This window comes from Stegodyphus dumicola, chromosome X2 (assembly GCF_044657685.1).
Source record: "Stegodyphus dumicola isolate Sdum_Otavi_A_Nest chromosome X2, ASM4465768v1".
In the NCBI taxonomy this organism is placed as follows: domain Eukaryota; kingdom Metazoa; phylum Arthropoda; class Arachnida; order Araneae; family Eresidae; genus Stegodyphus; species Stegodyphus dumicola.
The window spans coordinates 123,372,753-123,395,373 of NC_140781.1; the positions used below are offsets into that span (position 1 = coordinate 123,372,753).

The following is a 22,621-nucleotide window of genomic DNA, read 5'->3' on the forward strand; positions in this document are numbered from 1 at the left end:
ATATATCGGGAAATTGTTTTTATAGTGTCTCTGTATTATTTTACGGTTGAAGGACTGGGGCAAATGAAAATGTCCTGTTAAGTTCTTTAGAGTACAGGATTCTGAAACAGCGACTGATTGAAATGAAGCCTGAAAGTTTAGGAGTTAATGTGATTGTAAAAATGAAAAGTCATACTTAAAAATTGTAAGTTTAGGTTGTAAACATTCAACCAAATTTCAAAATGCATTGCAGGAAGTTGATGAAGATCTCGAAGCAGTTCACAGAATAGTCTTCCGGATGGTCTACTGGTTTTGTGAAGGATATAACAGGGCTACAAGTTCTGAACGATAGAAAGCCACAAAAAATAACAGACGAAGGAAGCGTACATTGATTGGGGGGGGTCTAAAAAAAGAAAAGCATCAAGAGAAATGGCAGAAAATGTTTCAGGTCTTTTAGAATTTTTCGGCGTCCAGAAACTGAAGACACTCTTTGGGATTCGACACTGGGCCTTCCGTTTGTTATCCGGACGTGGCACCAATTACACCTCGAAGGCACGTTGTAAGGAGGGATAAAATACCTTACAACCTCCCCCTCCTAAAAGGCGACTGGGGATGAGGAGATCTAGTGGCCAGTCCTGGTGGTGACGAACTATCGTCCACCACCTTTTAGTTCGGGCACTACTTGTACAGTCTCTTAGAATTTTTCGATGCCAGAAACCTGAAGAAATCCGCAATACCCTCTTCGGGATTCGAACCCCTGACCTCCCGACTGTCAGAGGGGAGTGCTATCCAATTACACCACGCAGTAAGAAGGGAGAAAATACTTTCTATCTTCTTTTTCTATACTTGTTTTATAGTCTCATAAATAATTTTATCAGCTACAGCAATTTTGTCAGCATCAGTATGCGATATTTTGACCGAAGCTTTGTTAAAAAGAAAAGTTGTGCTCAATCTAAAATTTTGGGTCCATCACTTTTGATGCAATGTTGTTGAAACAGAGATATAGCAATGAAAGAGAAAGACTTCTGTCTTGCATAATCGCCGTTGAATACATGTGGTTTATAGATTTCGACCCAATATTGAAATCATTGTCAATCCAGTGAAGAAGTCATCCTCCTTGCCACTTCGAAAACTTTGACATGCGCAATCATAGATGAAATAAATGATGATCTCTGCTTAGCATTACCAAAAAAATTATAACGAAAGGTTCTATGCAGAAAAAATGTGCTACACGCGAGTGTCCATAAAATTGCACAGAAATCACATGCCTTGCTAAATGATGGGTAATTCATTTCGCTATTGTAACTCGTGCTTGGGAATTCGTGACAGATCTGCTGCCCAGGTATGAGTAGGAAGCTTTACTTCATCCTCCATAAAGTCTATATAGGAAACCACTAGGCATCATATTCCTCGCAAACTGAAAGAGCTGTTTGGAATGAATAGTGATGAATGGATAGTGTTTCTCCTTCAACCCTGAAAACAAATTTCTTCAGCGGTCACTCAGGCAATCCCAGGACTGAACAACAGTAGTACCCTGCAAGGAATAGCAAACCATCTGAGATATTGGCTCACGGGTCTTGAGAAGAAGGGGACTGTGTATCAGAACAGTAACCAGAAACTGATAGAAATAAAATAAACCTGAGAGGGGGGGAATGAGTGCCTTACATTTAAACGGTCTTTGTGTCTGCCTTAACATGGCCACGGTAATAATTCCAAACTACTTGCCCTTTTGTTTAAGCGAACAGTATGAAGTAGAGAAAATTATTACGCATATAATGTAAGTTATTGACTGATAATAAACGTGTCGTTGCATGATTCCTGTTGAAAAAATCACATTTTAAAAATAAAGTGACTAATTAATGGAGAGGGGCGTTTAAGTGGTTAAAGGGTCTCAAGCAGTTCTCATCCTGCAGTTTGGCCATGACTGGTAAAGTGGTAAGCGGAGGCCCACTGCTTTAGTCTGAACTCCTGGGTGTAGGTTTGAATCCCACATAATCCCACATTAATTACGCGTATACGTTACCCCTTCTTCTTGCAAGTTTAATATCGGTCTATCATCTTTACTTTACTCCACAGACGGAGAAGCTGGTTCACTTGGGAATGATGCTTATCAGCCTTAATTTTGTTCACAAGTCTGGAGGCATGTCCACTGGGAGCAGTCTTTATAGGGCAACTAAAGTGCAGTGCAAGAAATGGATTCAGCCATGTGGCTAAAAACATTATTGCTTTGATTGTTCAACTGTTAAGCTGCAGGGAGCAGTGCATGTGCTGTTCTTTTGTTTTAAAAATAGAGCTGTATTTGTGGGGGCTTTCGAAATACAATACTGTTATAAACGTATTGTAATCATTTGGAAATTGATACATGATATTACACCTATACAAACAAAATAATATTTTGCAATATATGAAGCGATTCATTAGGTAAGCACTTTAAAATATTGAGCGTTTCTGCAGTACCCAAACGCTGGTACCCTAGCACAAGTACATACATACTATAAAATTCGTACAGTACCTATATTACACTACTATATTCCAATATTAATTTATTTTACAAATCTGTTATACATACACTACTTGTTATGCAGAATTTGCAGAACTTGTAAAGATGTCTAATGAGCTGATATACCACTGTCACTGTCTTAAAAAATATATACATTATGTATTTTTCAGTTTCATGGCTTTTCTTTCTTTTCCTTTCTCTGACAACAAGGCGGTTGTTCCAGTCAAGTAAACTGTTCTGGGTTGCTGCTAGGTTTAGCTATGGCCAGGGTGCTGTCTAATTATTTAGTCGATTGGAGATTGCAAGAGCTATGTCAGTGCAGTGCTGGATACATCTGAGCGCGTATGTATTGCAGCAAATGTAATTTGCCCACACATATTTGTTTTCAGCTGATGGAATGCGGAGATGATAAGCACTTGTTTCTGGGCACTAAAAAGTGCAATGTTCAGGGTCTCCAACTTCTTCATATATACACAGCACTGTCCCGGAACGAAATAAGTAGCTTAAGTACCACTGCGTAATATATCTCTGATCTTGGGAAGGGTTATTATATATTGTATATTAATTATACTTACTATATGATATTGTAATATTATATTGTATATTAATTATACTTACACTGTGGTCATCATCCCAGAAACTTTTCCACTGCTCCATTAAAAGGGTCCTAGTGGGTCGCTTTCATGTGCGACTTCGGGCGTAGCATGTACAGTATATATTCATCAGCGGCTGCCAATTTGGCAATTTCGTACGCCATTATCGTATACTCCAGTGAGTGCAGAGACCCATACTATGGCATTCCCACTTTCCCAACCTAATATAGATTGGAGACTTGACGCTGAGTCCGAATATATGGTCTATCAACTCGTGTGCACTCTGGATAATGTTACTGAAGATAAACGATAGGTTGGCTGCTCCCGACAAATGCTTGAGAAGCAAGTATTTGTTGGGATTTGTCCATTTATATATATATGTATATATATATATAATTTTATTTAAAAATTTCATTTAAAATTATTTAAATTTATTAAAATTTTATTAAAAAAATATATTAAAAGATATTTAATATATTTTTTAGAAACATACCTACAAGACATGTCACAAACTTTGAGCTAGACCCGGCACTGACCCTAATGCGACAGAGGATTTAGAAATATTCGCAAAGGAAGTTACATTCCGAAAAAAGGAAGTAGACTTTTTCATACTTCCGGTTCTCCAGGAGAAAGCAGCAGTTCGTTAATCCTAAGAAAATGTTTACCCTGCTCGCATTCTAGCAGGCGTTAAAACTTTCAAACGTTATGCCGCGACGAAATGTTTAGAATTATTACTGTACTTGCCTTCGCTTGTTTACAGGCAAGAGGACAACAACCGCCGCATATTATATTCATCGTAGCTGATGATTTAGGTAAATGCTTCTAAATTTTTTATAGTTGAATATATGTCACTAACGTCAGTGATAATGACAAGATAATTAATGTTATGATTCCAACTCTATTTATAATAAAGTCCGAGGATTTTTTAAAAATGCATTAATTTAGAAAACAGCAAATCATTCCAATGTTTGAAATGTTGTAAATATACTAAATGTCTGAAATCTTGTAAATGTTTATTCATAGGCTGGAATGATGTAGGCTGGCACAATTCTAATATCCTAACTCCAAATCTAGATTCGTTGGCAAAGAACGGAGTTATTCTAAATCAAAGCTATGTGCAAGCTGTGTGTACACCGTAAGTTGATACACATTTTCTAGCTTCTAATTTTTCACAACCTAAAAATTTTTAAATAGTTTCCTGTCTCATAATATATTTTCTGAACTATTTTACATGCTTGTGAAAAAGCTGATTTACTTACTTTGTAGAGACATTAGGTATTTTGTGGAAGCAGGCATGAGATGAAAAATGAGCAATCGCCTTCGCCGGTAACGAACCATGGACCTCTGGAATACCGGCCCAGCGTGCAGAACTACTACACCACGAAGGTACGCTAGGAAGGCGGGAGAAATACCTTATAACTTATGCATGTGTGTGTGTGTATATATATATATATATATGCATAAGAGTAAATGAAAAAAAAAACAATTCTCCTTGAAAAATTAGGATCTTTCTATGGAATTGGCAACAATTTTCCTTGTAAAATACTTTTGTTATTGATATTTAAATTTTTCATTAAATTAAATACACATTGCTTTCCTTAATTTTTAGAACCTTTAATAAGTTTAAAAATTTTAAAAGTCTCCCATTTCATTAATATTTAACTCAAAAAATATCCCATTACATTATATTCATCAGCGGCTGTTCATATCGTTCTAGGATGTAATCAAATTGAAATTAATTATTAAAATAAGTATAAAAATATGTATATACACGATAAAAATGCTTTGGAAAATGTAAGTCCTCTTTTCAACACACATCATTAGTGTGGTACTTTAAAATGATTTATGTAATAAAAACAAACATTTTATATACTTAATTTGTAATCTTTAATGCGATATTTTTAACTGAAAAATAGTTCTGAATTTCAAATGAAAGATACTTTTTCAACTGAAAAATAAACTATCATGATTGAAGAGTACGGAATTTTCCTTACAGCAGTTTTGTGCTGCATACTATATACGTAATGCTGTTTTTTAAATTTTTAATTTTTATATATGTAATTCATATATTCTTTGTTAAGTAGTCTTAAGAATGTGTTCATTTTTTGTAAATGAAATAATGAATATATATCGAAACATAAATTAAAACCCATTTTTAATTTGTATAATAAAAAAATTCGAATATTAAATCTATAAACAGTGTTTTGCAAGTTAACATATATTTGTTTTGCAAGTTAGCAAAACTAAATATAATTTTAAAAATAAATCATTTAAAATATTATGCATTAATTTCATTGCTCTCCGTTTAAAATATAAAAATAATTGTTATTTTATGGAAAATTATTTTATTAATGTTTTAAGTCCCACTAAAATTATTACTCTGAATCTTGGATATACCCTGCTCGCATTCTAGCGAATTAATTAAAATGAGCATCTTCCACAATGTAACACGTCTTCATTAAATTCTTTTCTCCTTAAGACATCAAATGCATTTTTTCACATAAATCGCAAAATGATTGGCACTCCAGAGAAATATTAATGCAACAAGGAGAGTGATATAAGAAAGGTTGCTAAAATTATTAAATCATATCATTTTACAATAATTACGCTTCTTTTAATATCAAAAAGAGGAACTTCTTTCAGCTGTAATAGAACTGTTAATGTTCTATTGTTGGGTTCTGCCTGTGTAGAAGCTCAGATTACTGTTTTTGCGACCCTTCTAAACTGACAAGCAAGTTATCACTCCAGCCTTGAATTCAAATGACAAAGTCTTAGAAAGGTTAAAATAGCCTTTTTATTGAACTCTTGAAATTAACAGAAAACACTCCTTGTGATATAGAAGAAACTCGTGGGTATTTAGAATAGCATAAGATGAAATTAAATTCAAATTTAGGCAACGTAATCTGAGGCAACACACCAAATAGTCTACTTAAGCTGGCTCAAGTAATTAACGACGTTTAAAAAACGTAGGCCACCATAATGGTTGAAGCCGGAATAACTTTTGCAGAGATGGCAATAGTATATAACTGCAATGCAAGACTATCAGAAGATCTAACCTTAAACCTTTCAAACCCTTGTCTGAAATACCCAGCAACTAATTTGCTTTATTATGCAAATTATTATTATGTTTGTTATTATGCAACTGCAATGCAAGACTATCAGAAGATCTAACCTTAAACCTTTCAAACCCTTGTCTGAAATACCCAGCAACTAATTTGCTTTATTATGCAAATTATTATTATGTTTGTTATTATGCAAATTAAAAATGGGTTTTAATTTAATGCGTTATGATGAGAATGCAAATTAATTGGAGAAAGAAAAAAAGAAAATGCAAATTAGATGAAAAAGATAAAAGAAGTCAAAGTTCAAATCATAATAATTGGTTAATTAATATAAAATTCTACACTATCTGATACTTATTAGGAAAATTAAAGTCTTTACAAAGTTTGAAGAATTATCATAATCATTAAAATAAAAACTTTCATAAAAACAAGTATTAAAGTAGGAAAATTTTTAATTGGACAACGATACTCGCATCGTTTATAAATGGTGATACATTTCTCTAGACTGTCACATTGCTTTACATGAATTAGTCTGAAATGGGAAGTGCGTTGCAGATCTTACTGTGAAACATCCAATATAATCATCATAACTGAACATAAAAAATCATTCCCAAATGATTTTTTGTTCATGTATGCGAAGTACAAGTTCAAATTTTTTTATAGATTTCTCATTTATAGCACTTTTTCTTAATCGGAAATTTTAAGTTACCTACCAAACCTTTTAAAAGAACTTATATTATGGAATAAACTAATCAATTTTATCTAAAATTTAAAGGAGACAGAGAGGTTGTAATATATTTTTACTTTGCAGAGTCATTAGGTTATTTTAAGCAAGAAACATGAAAAATGAGCGATGCCCTCGCCGGGATACGAACCTGAAACTCTCGAATACGCGTTGAGTGTGCTACCGTTACACCCCGAAGACATGTAGAAAGGACGGAGAAAATGCCTAATAACTTCAGCACGTCGTTTAACTTTTCCTTTTATGATTCAAATTGCATCTCAGAATCCGTATCATTTTAATTTAAGCTACAAAAAAAAAAAAAAAAAAAAAAAAAAAAAATCATATAAAAGAGATACATTCTTAGAAAGAAAAATAAGAAGATGGGAGAAGAAAAAATAGCAATAGTTATAATAAAGCCAATAATTTAATTAATGACTCCCAGTATTAAATTATCTACTTTTTCATAATTTTTTCACAGTGGCAATAATTATCATACGGTGCTTTTCCTCTTTCAAGTAAGATCATTTATTATACGTGCATTAGTTATTCGTAATTATCTGTAGATCTCAAAATTTGAGTTAATACACATTGGTTTACATTAAAAGTAAAATTATATTTCTCATTCAATTTAATCACATTAATTATTAAAAGGAAAGAGCTATTTACTAGCATTGATTCCCTGGGAAAATAAAAGAACTAATTAGAGCTAGAAGAAGAATAGAAACGTGACGCAACATTGATTCTTTGAGTAAAAAGGTGACGGGCGAAATTTTACGTGTGATAGAACGCCAAAGCCATATACGCGGTGTATTACGTTAAACCTAATAAATCAGCTAACTGCACTTCTTTAAACTTTGATGAATGAATCCTCTTCAAAAATAAACAAGAGTCTAATTTAGTTCAATAATAAGACCAGATGTAAAACTTAACTAAAATTTTTATTAAAATCTCATCTTGCAATACAATTAAAATTTAACAAATACTAACCACCGCTACTTTCAGAGTTTCAGTATTCCAAATATTTAAATACGACCAATATCCACCAATAATCAGCTCAGCTAATTGAGATTTCAACCCTGAGTTTTAACCCTGCATTTTGATGCAAAATTCACACACCAAATCCATGGATCGACTAGGTGGACGGCTTGCTGTGTCAGGCTAAAATGCTGTCAGGAACTTAATGGTTTTAAAAAAAAGAAACAGACATAGTTATCAAATTTGCATCTTCTCTTTGGTATTGACAGAAAGAAGTACATGAACGGTCAAATTATAATAGTCACCCACTTAGATAGCTAAAAAATGGTCAGTGTTCAATGGAATAAATTCATGCTATTTTTCAAACTATTCCGTTGTCCATATTTATTGATAACTGAAATCATTCGACAGTGGCGATTGTAATAAATAAATTTAGCTCCTTTTTGGGGTTTGAATGTATCACATTATAATGAACTATCTCCAATTTAGCGTTTTGAGAGTGGGGGTAGGGAGAGAATGCATTTTACATAGCATTAGCACTAATTACAGTGGCTTTAATCTGGAACTTAGTTTATGAGGTATTTCTTCCGCCTATTTAGGATGCCTTTGTGGTGTAGTGGTCAGCACGCTCAACGCGATTTCGAGAGGTCCGTGGTTCGAGTCCCGGCGAGGACATTGCTCATTTTTCATGGCTCCTGCCTCGAAATAACCTAATGTCTCTACAAGTTAACGCTATAATGAACTTGATCTCACCTCAGCATTGTTTTAACAGATTGCTTACCTCTAACAGCAGAGCATTTTATTGCAATGAATCCTTTAAAATTTATAATAAATTTTTATTTGTAGTATAGCTCTTCTGTTTCAATCTTTACAATAAAAATCGTTAATTGATATCATTACAAATGTTTTAGCAACTCGTTCTTATGTGAAATTTATTTGACAATAAATAAGCCGCAAACTACAACACTCCCGGTTTTTTATTCAATATTTATAAATACTTCCGTTTTGCTCATACACTAATCCCGCTTGTATTTTTATTTTCAGATCTCGAGTTTCGTTTATGACAGGATATTATCCCTATCGAGTTGGACGACAGGTAAGTCTGCAATTCATTTGTTGTAAGACTAATTATAAAATTACTGAAAAACTTTTCATAACGTACTTCAGTTACTATTTAATGCTACTATTTTAGAATCATGTTTTACACCCTTTGATACCCACTGGAGTTTCCCTTCAACTTTCTTTCCTGCCAGAGATATTGAGAGAAGTTGGATATAGCACGCACCTGATCGGAAAGTAAGAACAATTATTTGATATTCAAAGCCTTCCAATTTAGTACTCTAAGAAAATCAAACGTCCACTTCTGTAAAAGATATCAGAATTTTTAATGTTATTTTAACTGTAGAGGAAGAAGGTGGAATACCGTAGGAATTTTTATGTAGAGGAAGAAGGATGTTTCAAAGTACTAATACATTAAGTAGCTTTTCAAAATCTCATTTGCAACTTTACTTTCAAACACATATAGGTTATCTCAAAATAACACCTGCAAAGTTTGACAGGAGGTAAAGGGTATCGAAAGGAACCATATTTACAAAAATAGGAATGTACGATAGAAAATTTACTCTAAAGTATTAAAAAGATTAAATAGCAGAAATGACAAGAGACAGTCATAATTGATAAAATTTGGCTATACCTTAAAACAGTGGTGGCGAACCTTTTATTGGCCGCGTGCCCAAAACCTCTTTTATTAAATCTCCATTGGAGAGCAGTTTACCATGTTTTGCCAGGCACAGTGCAATTTGAAAGCTGTCCGTTATTACACGGTTTGTTTCAGGAAGATAATTGCAAAAACCAATTTTCTGATAATTATAATTCCTCAATTTCACTTCAATAAACACCTTCCGTTCAGCTTCATCAAGTTCGGCAACAATCTTGTGATTGGTGCTAAAGTGCCGTCTGACACTAGATGTGCGATACACAACACTTTCCCCGCACAGAGTGCATAATGATTTCCTATTGTATTCAATAACTCCAAATGATTCTGACCAGGTCTCTTTGAAATGGTCTTCCACTATGATGTTTAATTTTGCCTTTTTTGCTGGAGTCATTTGTGAGGTTTCAAGACCGTTAGACTGTTCAAGACCGGGGCAGCAGCAATCGTTAACCCGGGCATCTCTTTCCTAAACTTCTAACTTTAGATTTCCATATGCTCCTTTTCGGCTTTATTGGGCTTGTTCTGGCTGAGCGCATGTGAATAAGCTTGGTTTCCTTACTAAGCTTTGGCGTTTTGCTATATTATCAAATCGCATGTTTTTACATTATATTTGTACATTCCGTTTAAGATATTCAATTAGAATTATTCATAACTTACTTCAAAATGCTTAGATATGAAAACTGGAATCTATTTAACAATAAAAGTATTAAAACTCAGCGGCAGTTACTGGCATATTTTAGTCGCGTGCCGGCTGATGAGACCGTACTTGCCGACTATGGCACGCGGGCCATAGGTTCTCCATCACTGCCTCAAAGTAATAGCTCAGTATAAATGCATGTTAGATACTGCAAATGACATCACAACAGCTGGTACAACATTTCATATCTGAAGTGGATCTCGCAGTCAGAATCGCGAGCTCCTCTGCTACTATCTCTGAAAATCTAAGTTTGTTCGACCTTGCCAATGCGACTACAATATGAGGCATTCATCGCTGGTAACGCTGCTAACTTTAAGCATAATTACTCAACATTTACACTGAGCTATTAGATTAGGTTAATAAAATTTTGTCCGATTGCCTGTGTACTTCTATTTCTGACAATTGTTTGTCTCTTCTAACCCCTTCTGGTGGCGCTTCTATTCTTACGTTCCTATATGAATACGATTCCTTTTGATGACCTCTACTTCCCCTCAAAGTTCGTAAATACAATTTTGAGACTTGCAGCATAACTGAGATAAATTTCTGCCTAGGGCAATGAACACCATTGTTGTCATCTAGAATATTGATAATCATGTTTATATCTATATTCTGGAAGTCCGCAGTGATATTCATTTTCAACCCTTCCAAGGTGTATGTTACATTAATGAACGCAGATTGTTTTATGCATACCCACAAAAAGTAGTCTAGATTGGTAGGAACTGGAGATTTCGCAGTCATAGTTTTTAGTTACGAAATTGTTGGAGAAATGCTCCAAGAGTCTTCATGGTGGAATTTGCTGTTTGACGTTTTACATCATTTTGCTATATGTAGTAGTAATGTTTAGTTTCTTACAAAAAGGCAGCGAACTATCAAACATTATCTTTCTATGTCTCAGTGTCCATGGATATTTCAGAACGTACAAATAACGACAATTCTTCCAATAAACCTGGCCCATCCAAGTCATGGTTAGGCATGGCTTGGATGTTAAAAATTTGCAGCATAAGGCCAGTTAAAATATTGGCAATCTGATAATCCTTTCGAGAAGTTTAGTGTAAGGGAAGATGGCTAAATGCCCGATGGTTTTCGGCAATTCTCAACGAACGCATTAAGTTGCGAGTGTTTGGTCGTTTGGTATTTATGGTTCTTCAATTTTTTTTTTAATCTTCAGGTGGCATCTTGGTTATTGCAATCTCTCTTATACTCCAACTCGACGTGGATTCGACACATTCTTCGGATTTTATAATGGAGCTTTAGACTACTTTAGTTATACCAGAAGCTCAAAACAACGAGGTCCAAATGCGAAATGTAAGTATAAAGGTCAATATAAAGGATATGTGTGCTAAGCTTACATTAAATTTAATCATGTATAAGGGATGTTTACCAGATTTAACGGCTAATAGTATAATTTGCTTACAGGGAACGAAGCGGATATAGACGTAGGATTTGATCTCAGGAATAATACAAAATTAGCCCGAGAATATAATGGTGTATATTCTACGGTAAAAATTATTTTATATAGTTTTAATAAATTAATGTTGATTATAAAAAAAAACAGAATTTGCAAAAGCATAAGTTTTTTATTTTTAACTGGACAAAACACTTATTTGCATTAGATTTCCTACATTTTGAATGAAATAACTTTTAAATAACATATTATTTTATTTTAGTAACTTTCATAAGAGAATTATAGAAAAAAAAACGCTCTCTATTTTATGTTAATCATACCTGAGATAATATTAGAGGCAAAAATATCTAAAAAAGAAAGGAATAAGCTTATAAGTTTGTCCCCCCAAAACAGTTCCTTTGCTAGGGAAACAAAATTCATTCACATGGAGTCCTATCAAAAATTCTTTCAAAAATGAATTTATCAACGATAACGTTGTGCGTTTAAATAATTATATGTTTATCATTTTTAGATAATCCGTCACACAATACAAAATTTCAATTTTAAAGGGATTCCAAAATTAACCCAGTAACTTTGAAACGGAAATTTCAAATTGAATCAAAGTATCAGACAGAGACTTGAAAGTTTCTTTCATGGTCTATATTATTAATGCTAAATACTAGAAACGTGCAGAAAGATACATTTTCCCAATTTAATTTCTTGCAAAATAGAAAAACTTTCGAAGTTTTCTGGATCAAATTTCAGTTGTCTAGATCAGGTGTTCTCAATGAGATCGGTATTCAAGCGCTGAGGGTTGATGCAATTTTAACTGGGGGTCAATGATCACCAGTTGATTGACTGGGAGTTGACAGCGAATATGCATTAATCCTTATTGATTACAAAAGTAATTAGTAGTATTAATAAAACTAATACTTGATTGTTTACTGATATAAAGTTGTATTATAAAGTAAGGAAGAAATCGTACAAACAAATATAAGTGTAAAATACAATAAAATTATTTAATATATTTTAAAAATCAATAATTTTTCTAAATGTGTAATTTTTTTTATGCAATAAGTGTAGTACAAAGATGCAAAACGGAAGAACACAAGAAAACAGTCAAAAAATACGAAAAACGGAAGACAAGAAACAGTTTGAATATATTTGAACTAAGCTATTTAAAAATTAAATTATCCAGTTTTATGCCAACTGTTAAAGAATTTGCACCAATACATCAAGCACAGCCACCACATTGATTAAAATCGAACTTTTGTGCGATTATAATCTGAGTTTTCGTTTCTGAAAACTTCTTTGTATTTGTAAAATTAAAAATAATAATAAAACAAAAGATAAAATAATAAAACAACTCTAATGAACCATTTTCCCCAAAGTTTTGTTCATATTCTTAATCTAATAACTATATTTAATTTATCAATGGGCAATTATTTATATTATGATTTTGTCGTGTACATCGTTTACAGATATATTTTTCGTGGGATTTCTTGAGTAAAAATTGTTAAACGAACCGAAGTGAAATTCAGTATTCAGTTAATATGTACTTTTTTATCTTCATACTATGTCTTGCTTTACAACTTGAGTTTACTCATCTTCTATTTATAGTATTACTTTAAATTTTTTGACACACATATTTTAATTAATTTTATTTATTTATTTATTTATCATTAATTTCATTTTATTTTATACTATTTTTTGACACATCGCGTACATTTTTTTAGTGTAATTAGTTGGCATTTATTGTTCTGTTTACTGTAATTTTATTTAATTTTATCTTTTCCTAGCTCCTTTCCGTAGGGGTCCGGCAATTTTAATTTTAAAAATTAAGCTCTGACTGTTCAATAAAGTTTTTATCTCCATTAAGCAGTAATCTCAGATCCGAACACTTAAGAAAATTTCCTGTCATTGATCATGCATAGGAGTAAAACAGAAATTAATGCATACTTGAAGCCAATGAAATAATTTTTAAACAATTGTTCTCTCTTTAAAAAAGACTAGTTTTCAGGTAAAAAATTGTAGGGAATCTTACGTTAATTAACCAATTAATTTGACTTCAGCCTTTACTATAACTTCTCCTTTGCGTATTCCTTACCAGAATGCAAATTAATAGTGAGTATTTAAATTGAGGTTTTGGGCTTTGGGACAGAGCATGTTTTTGGCATCGCGCGCGCGCTACGTAGTTGGTTTCCTGCCAACTTTAATAGTTGTAACTATTCGGCTTTCGATCTCGCTGCTGATACTTTAATTTTGACATTCCGGGAGAATTAGTTGGCGAGCTTCTAGTGTAATATTCAGTTGTGTAATCTTCGATTATTGCTCAAAGTTTAAGTTAAATTGGACTGTTCTGTTTATTTTGCATCACTGCGAGTTGTGATCATTGTAATACAAGATCGTGCACCTAATGTTTAAAATTCTGTTTAAATTAAAAGATTATTTTAATCTAGTCAAGACCTTTGTCGCTTTTCTCAGACGTAGCGATAATTCGTTTCACACCTGTCAGGGTTATTTTACTAAAATAGTAGCATTACCAGATTAAGTTTAACCCTATAAAATAAATACGAAAAGAAAGACAATCGTTTTTGGCAACTATGGATTATCTAATGTTAATTCACTCATGATAAATTAATTAAAAGATAGCAAATATGTTTCAGTTATTCTAAATTACAATCATCTGAACATTCTATGGGTTTTAAAGAGTTTCATGGTTATAATAAATTAGAATAAAGCTTCAGTCAGACATATAGAATTGTGTAATTTTGGTATAAATTTAGATAATTTTTAAGTTCAAAGCTATGATAATAATGCTGATTTGCATAGAAAAATTAATGAAGTGCCAATACAATTTTAAATATAAATCTGGAAGCATTTTATGCACCCTATCCATCCTTTTCTTTAAATTTAGTGACAAATGACGCAGCTAAGCGTAACCATAGACGCATAATTTTTGATATACTACAGGAATTGTCTAATTTGGGGGTGGGAAAGATTGAAAAATAAACGGAATAATTCTGTTCTATAAATCGTATGCTATTTGTTTCGTTTCAATCGTTATTTACTCTTTAATTTTTACAACAGTAATACGAAGTGGCTTAAAACAGCTTTACTTTCAATTTTATAAGCCCTACGTGTCCTTTTTGTCCGTATCAGTCACTATTCTAGTAGACTCCTGTTCACATGTACCGTACCTGTTATATCAGTGCAGATGGTTATATTCTTTGTTTAGAATTTGCTACAAAGATTTTGGCAAAGCTTGTGTATATATCCTAAGTATTTGGCAATTTCTATCGCATCCCGAAAAAGAGGGATTTATGTATAATTGATACAGTTTTATTCAAAATTTACACCAATCTAAGGATGCGTTTTTGGCCAATTAAAACTTTATATTGATGAGTTTCTTCTCCAATACTTTACCAAGTCTTAAAATGAATAGCTTAAAAAACCCTTAAAGATGAACGTTGTTTTATGCACTTTAGAAATTTTCATGCAATGTATTTAGAAAAAGCGAATTAATTCGCTTCTTTTTCGTTTTGTTTTAAGAGACAAATGTGATTTTAACATTTCCTCCACTTTAACTTTGCAGACACTGTTTGCTAGTGTCGCGAAGGATTTGCTTTCATCTCATTCGCCAGATGAACCGCTGTACCTCTTCCTATCTTTTCAGTCTGTTCACAGTCCACTCCAGGTAAGAGATATTTAAAATGCTTTAATTGCAAACTCTAAAAGGTATAACTTGTATCTGATTCTTACTTATGATAATTTCTGAGTAGGTTCCGAAAGCATTCGAAGATCGGTACAGCAATATCAAAGACGAAAAGCGTAGAAAATACAGCGGTTAGTATTTCTAATTAAAGCCATATCCATATCCATGGCATAAGTAAATAATTTTTAGTTTTATAAATACTTTGTGATACATATTTATGTAATATTACGTCTTGTAATATTTACTGTTAATACCAAAAGAAAGTTGCATAGCCTAGATGGTTAATTTCTGTAAATACACAAAATAATTGAAGCCAATTGAAACCCATTTGTTGTTACAAAATGGGGCTGCCTAATTTCATTTGCGCAGCCAGCACTTAAGAATATATCCTGAGAAAATAAACACGCATTATTTCAAGTCGCTTGCTATATTTTTTCCAAATAAATTTTGTAAATAGTCTTACAGATACAAAGGAACCGAGGTTAAGTATAAGATTACACACATAAAGAATTAATTCAAAACACTCTTTTGAAATGCTTTTTCAATGAAAGAGTTATCTTATTAAAATTTAAAGCTTAAAATGTAACATGAATACGCTACGCACGGTCATGAGATGCAAAGAGTTAATTTTCAAACACCATAATATTTGCAAAGATTTCTAAGTATTATATCAATTAGCAGGTTTCTTGTGGACAATTTCAATGCTTTTGCAACGGGAAAAGCATACAGTGAACCCTTTCGTGGTGGGAGCCTTCATGACGGTACAGGATTTTTATGCAAATTGGCCACTGTTCGAAAAGACAGAAATGTTAATAACGGTGACGTGGCATAAAGAAATGTGCACAAATTGGAGTTTCTCTTTTCAGACTCATCGTCGGCACCCATATGTCAATCCGTCGTTTTTCATAAAGGCGCGTGATTCATGCCAGTCCATTCATGACAGTCCGATTTTGTTTTAGTTACTGATTAATTAATTAAGCAGATGATGAAACAAATCTTTAACACTTTTATGAAGAATGGGGACTTTGTATAAGAATGTTCACATCCTTATGAAAACCTGATTTGTTATAATGCTGCCCGCATCTTTATGAAAAGCGCTGGAAGTTTTAATGAACTGAAGTTTTAATCAATCAGAACAATTTTTCTTTAGTTTCGCTGAAATGGCAAACTGCTATACACATAAGGGGTGAAAAAATGTGTGTATATTTATTTATTTATTTATTTATATATTTATTTAATCAACTATTTTTTATTTTATTTTTTATCTGGATTGAATATAGACCGTAATTTCAATAAAAATGTCCCCTAAAGTAAATCTTCAATATTCTATGAAATATTCAAATTTTCATGCTTTCAATCTTATAATTTAAATATCTTACCTGATTTTCTTTCGGTTATCAACGTACATGTTGATTTAAAATATAAAAAAAATTGCTGTTAGTAATAGAATGCTTCGAATCCCTTCCCATTTAATATTTACTTTTTTCTTAATGCTTCCCAAATTTCTTATCATCACGACCTATGAGGCTCTTTTAAAAAAGAAAATTGCTTTCTAGAAATTTTGTAGAAAATGTTACTCTCTATGAAAGAGAAAAAAGAAATTCATAAAAAACTAACGTTGCAACGGATTAATAATAAATAACTATGAATAACTATCAACAATCAATTACGTAATTATTAATTATAAATTATTTTAATCAATATAAGTAACTGTAATCCAAAACAAAAAATATTCAAATATCTTTTCACTCTTCAGCGAAAATTATTTCACGATGCAACGCATGTTTTGGGAATTACTATTATAGTTTATTTAGTTTGAAAATCTGCGTTTCCAGAAAGCAAGACCGGCTTTTTGTATAAAAAAAATCAGATACCCACCCTTATGAAAAGCGCTGGATTAGCATAAGTGTGCGGACGATCAGTTTCGGACAAGAAACTGATCTTCAGTTTGTGCATACTTCCTTGTGCCGTGGTTCCGATAAGATGAATTCTTTGTTTCTGAACAACGGTCCACTTTCATAAAGGTGCGTTACCGTTACGCCGGAGCACCGTTTTGAAGCGGTCCCTTCGTGGTGACCATTTCCTACAGATGCAAACGCATGTGAAAATAACCATCATTCCTGGTTATTAAACCATAAAAAACATTAATGTTGACAGTTTAAACATTTTTTTCTAAGAAAATCTATCTCTAACTCAACCAAAGCCATCAAATATCTTTATTCTCTACTACCAAAATATTTTAATTTCGACATCAGTTTAAAATATACTGCTGCCCATTAAAACAACACCAAAAAGGAAAGCAAATACAAAAAAATATTTATTGTGCGTAAACAGTATGGCATGAAGACAAAATGATTAAATTTGTGAGCATTTTGAAGGTTTACAGGGGTGCGAAATTAGTAGAAACAGTTGCCTTCCCTGGCAGCTAAAACTGCCCTTACCTCATTAGGCATGGAGTCAAACTGAGCTTGGATGACAGAAATGTGCAACTCATTCCATGCTGCTTCAAGTCTATGCCACAATTCATCAAACGTATTAGCTGGAGAGGGGTGGCGGGCCAGTCTCTCAGAAACCCATGACCAGATGCTTTCAATGGGGGACAGATCTGAAGACCATGCAGGCTAGGACAGCAGTCGAATACCCAGTGTATTGAGGAAGGTCAGAACATGACGTGATACATGTGGTCTTGCATTATCTTGTTGGAACATGGCGTTTGGGGACCTCGAAGATATGGCACAACCATTGGACGTAAGATGTCAGGAATGTACAGATGTACGTGTCGCGTAACCAATGGCAGCCCAAACCATCACACCAGGTGCAGGGCCCCTATACCGATATCGAATGCAAGCAGACGACTTGCGGTCTCCTTGGACACTGCAGACACGTATACGGAGATCAGAATACTACACGTAGAACCGGCAATCGTTTGAAAAGGCGACATTGTGGGATCCTGTACTCAGCTTTGTCGTTTGGCTCACCAGACTCGCCGTCTCACTTTATGCTCCACTGTCAAGGAAAGCCGGAATAATGGTCACTCTGCTGATAGTCCACGCTGCTGCAAACGTCTACGCACCTAACTAGCTGATACTGGGCACGCTGCAAACATGCCCATTTTCTGTCTAAATGGTCCCTGATGTGGTCGTACGGTTTTGTAGAGCTGACCTCACAATATGTCTGTCCTCTCTCGTATTAGTCATAGGAAGTCGTTGAGATCCTGCATGCAGTTCAGTATACCCTCAGTAAGCCATTGATTCGCATAACAGTGGTTGGACGTTGACCAGTGCGACTGGCGATATCACGGAACGAATAATCTACACTTTCGATAGGCAACGATCCTGCCTCTATCGAATTTCAAAACTTGCTGGTAAGCATTTCCTCTTCTTTTTCGAAGCATAACACGATATTCCGAGCAAACTCCGACCTTACGAAGCATTTTCCAAATAAGATATCCACTACACAACTTTTCTTTTATGCAGTGCTTCAGATGTCGTTTCTCCCTCCTGTGTCTTCGAAATGTGCTGAAATACTAATTGTTTGCATACCCCAACTTCTTCCTTTCATATGATTTTGAAGTTCCTCGGATCATTTCTTCTTGGTGTTGCCATTTTAACGGACAGCAGTATATCTCAAGTAGTACTATACAAATTTAAAAATTTATTTGTGACAGAAAAAACATTTTTTTTTTTTTTTTTTTTTTTTTTTTACGGAAGACGATTCCTTTCTGACATATTTACCGTAATTCATTTTATCCTGATTTCAACATAATATAATTTATTTTACAGGCTTATTCGTAACGGAATACATTTTAAATGATTCACTATATTTCTAATATTTGTAAAGTCATTAAATTATTTTGATACAGGAGACGCGATAAATGATAAATTGGTGTATAAGATTCAGTAATATATGAAATACATGGTCACTGGTATAGGAAAGTCAAGTCAAGAATCAGCCTGTTGAATAACGTATCATTACTTGCATCCATAAGATCACTGTGTTTATAGTTTCGATACCTACTTAGCTTGTAGAGTCATTAGGTTACTTTGATGCTGGTGTGGTGTGTGGTGTATTTAATTATGGGAAAGCACACTAGGGCTATCTGCCTAAGGGGAGGGATGCCTTCGTGGAGGACTTTCTAAGGGAAACTGGCTCGTATACACGTTACACATATTTGATGCTGGAGACTTGAAAAATGAGCAATGACCTCGCCGAGACTCGAACCTGGACCTCTCGAATGCTCGCTGAATGTGATACCATTATACCACGAAGGCATGCAGAAGGGAGGGAGAAAATACCTTATAGGCTCAATGCTGAAAGTAAAAATTTGTTTTGTTCTTTCTGTTGTGAAAGGCTTAAATAGTAAGATAATATGTTTGGCTGCTAAAAATGATTCATTATTATTTTCTGCCTTACAATTCTTGGCAGACACTCAAACCAAAATTTTCCTCAATACCGTATATAGTACACACTAATTAGAATTTTGTGCAGCCATTGGAATTAATAAACGTTGAACTATATATTCGCTCTTTCACCTTCGGAAAAGTGAAAAATCCCACATAGTTTTCTTTCTTTAACCGAAAATAAGCATTAATTTAGATCGTTTGTAAGACCAAAGTATCATAAGGCTGGAGATATCTGTAATTATAGTCTGTTTTGTTTACTTCAAAGTTGATAAATCAAACATGTGTTTTACATGCGCCAAAATTTGATTTACTTTTTGAAGGACATCCTGTTTTAGAGAAGAAAATGATTGACAAAAGAGAAAAATTAAGTTGGCAGAATTCACTAGATGAATACTTAAATGAATGTTGAAGTGGTTTTTAAGTTACTAAACAAAATAAATAATATAATTTTCTTTTCTCTTCGTTTACCCATAAAATCTTTCTTCTTAATTTAAATATACTATATGCTTAGAATGCTTCAAATAATTAAATAAAAGATAAGTTTCTGCATAAGTTTTTTTTTCCCAACAATATTATTCTCTAATTATCATTATATATCATGAAAAGAAATAAATTAAGTTGTAAGTATTGGTTTAAAGCTGCAGTCAAATCTAGATATAGCTGATAAATTAACAAAGCAAAAATAAATTCCTACCATAGGTTTTTAGCAATGAATAAGAATTTTTTACCTAATTTTAAAGTGAAATTTAAAAAAAAAAAAAAAAACTACCTGTGTGTCACACGGAAATGCGTAATAGTACTCACACGGATTGCACTCAAAACGTCTAATAATGAAATAGTCTAAATACTCTGAAGTAGTATTAGTAATATAATAATAACTAACAAAACAAGAAGTTAATAATATTATAAGGTAGTTCTCCCACCTTCTTAGCATGTCTTCGTGGTGTAGTGAGCTGCACGCTCGACGCGTATTCAAGATGTCCATGGTTCGAGTCCTGGTTAGGGCATTGCTCATTTTTCATGTTCCCTGCTTCGAAATAACCTAATGTCTCTACAGTGGCGCCCGAACTAAAAGGTGGTGAATGATGATTCTTCACCACCTGGATTTTGCGATTGGGCCCCCTAACCCCCAATCGCCCTTTAAAAGGGGGAGTATGTAAGATATTTCTCCCGCCTTCTTAGCATGCCTTCGGGTTGCAGCGGTCAGCACGCTCGAAGCATATTCGAGAGGTCCGTGGTTCGAGTCCCGGCGAGGGCATTGCTCATTATTCATATCTCCTGCTTCGAACTGATCTAATGTCTCTACAAGATAATTAATTTCAAACAGAAGTAAGACTCCATGTAAATCATCGTGAAAAACCTTTAAGCTTATAAAAGACGGAAAATAAACATCGCAATTCTACTTCAGTACTTTTCTTTAACAGACTCCAAAAGCTTCCAGTAGTAAAATGATAAAAGCGATCATCGACCACAGTCTTCTCTTAAACAGACAACTCCACAGAGGTCCATAATCTTTTGGAAGTCTTAGTGGCCGTCTTCGAGAGAGTTTACTGTACTTCCAAGCATGGATGACATTCTACTACATTTGGGATACTTTTGACGTGGCCCCAGTTTTTAAAAATACTATGTACATTAATATAAAAAAGTGTTATTTAGAGGCCAATATTTAGAGTAAAGAAGCCATCGATTTAGGACAATACACTTTATTTACACGAATAATGAATAAAAGGATCACACAGGAAATCATACTGACCATCACACAGCAAATAACATCTCACCATCTCCATACGCTCAAAGCTCGAATGACGGATGTGTCGGTAGAAGACACAGCTGCGCCATCATAATTAATACGCATGCGCATAAGAAAAAACGTTCGCTCGCCTCTACCCAACAAAAAGGCATAAAAATAAACATTTAAGCAAGAATGTGGCGGTCAGTAATAATATTAAAAATTTTGTTAACCTTACCTCAGGCGCAAGAAAAAGTTCTCGCAAGCCACCAGTTGGTTGTGCCTTTTGTAAATGAAACAAAGCAATTAGCTTAGGATGATATAAGGAGGCCGGCCCTTCATGTGTGTGCCGCAGCACTTATTCATTCGGCCAGCGTTCGACAGTTCAGAAGTCTTCACAAGGATGAGCTGATACAAGCATGGCAGCGGCTTTACGAAGATCAATTTTTAACTTTAAGAAAGCAATCTGATTAAGGGTACGAAACAATTATGCAAATTTGCTGCTTTAATAGGGAAAGAGAAAATCTTGCTTGCCTAAGAATGTTAGCATCTTACTTAGCGATGTCCAAAATAACGTTTATTCTATTTCAGTTCTTGACTGAATAGTTCTGCAAATGAAAAGCCTGCATATGTTTCCCAATCCAAACGCCTACTCTTGCAATTAATACATTTATCCCCTAAATATTGCATACAGCGACTCCAAAAACTGAGAATAGACTCAACATTTTATTGATAGATGTAATTTTGAAACCAAATAAACAGTTACTAAGAAGGTTAAATGACTTTTTATTTCATACATTAATGAATGTCATTTCTGACAAAATACAAAAAACTGAAAGAAAACTCCTTGGTAATAAAACTACGTACAGCATTTAAATGAAACATTAGCAGATTTTGCCTCAAAAAATTGAGAATATACTAAAAAACTTCTGTTATTTTTAATAAATAAAGATATGTTTGTATTTTGTGCAACGCCTGTTTATAGGTTCTTAGTTCAGAAGCTTTTCTCTGTCCTGTAAACCCTATTATACTGCAAAACGAGCTAGCGCTTCAGTCTGAAGCAATAGTGTAAATCGTAGGAAGGTTAAAATAACCTTTTTATTTAACTCTTAAATAAACAGGAGGCATTAGTTGTGCTACAGATGA

The 22,621-nt window shown here is 33.7% G+C and overlaps 1 protein-coding gene across 1 annotated transcript in view; it reads left to right on the forward strand.

The window, feature by feature from the left end:
• The first annotated feature begins 3,701 nt into the window (after positions 1-3,701).
• LOC118182740 (arylsulfatase B-like) overlaps positions 3,702-22,621 on the forward strand; it is a 41,905-nt gene continuing 22,985 nt past the window's right edge. The window contains exons 1-8 of the mRNA XM_085810147.1: positions 3,702-3,884; positions 4,096-4,207; positions 8,878-8,929; positions 9,026-9,129; positions 11,413-11,549; positions 11,661-11,743; positions 15,224-15,325; positions 15,411-15,474. Coding sequence (XP_085666273.1) covers positions 3,791-3,884; positions 4,096-4,207; positions 8,878-8,929; positions 9,026-9,129; positions 11,413-11,549; positions 11,661-11,743; positions 15,224-15,325; positions 15,411-15,474 — 748 coding nt within the window. The 5' untranslated portion in view covers positions 3,702-3,790. The remainder of the gene's footprint in view (positions 3,885-4,095; positions 4,208-8,877; positions 8,930-9,025; positions 9,130-11,412; positions 11,550-11,660; positions 11,744-15,223; positions 15,326-15,410; positions 15,475-22,621) is intronic.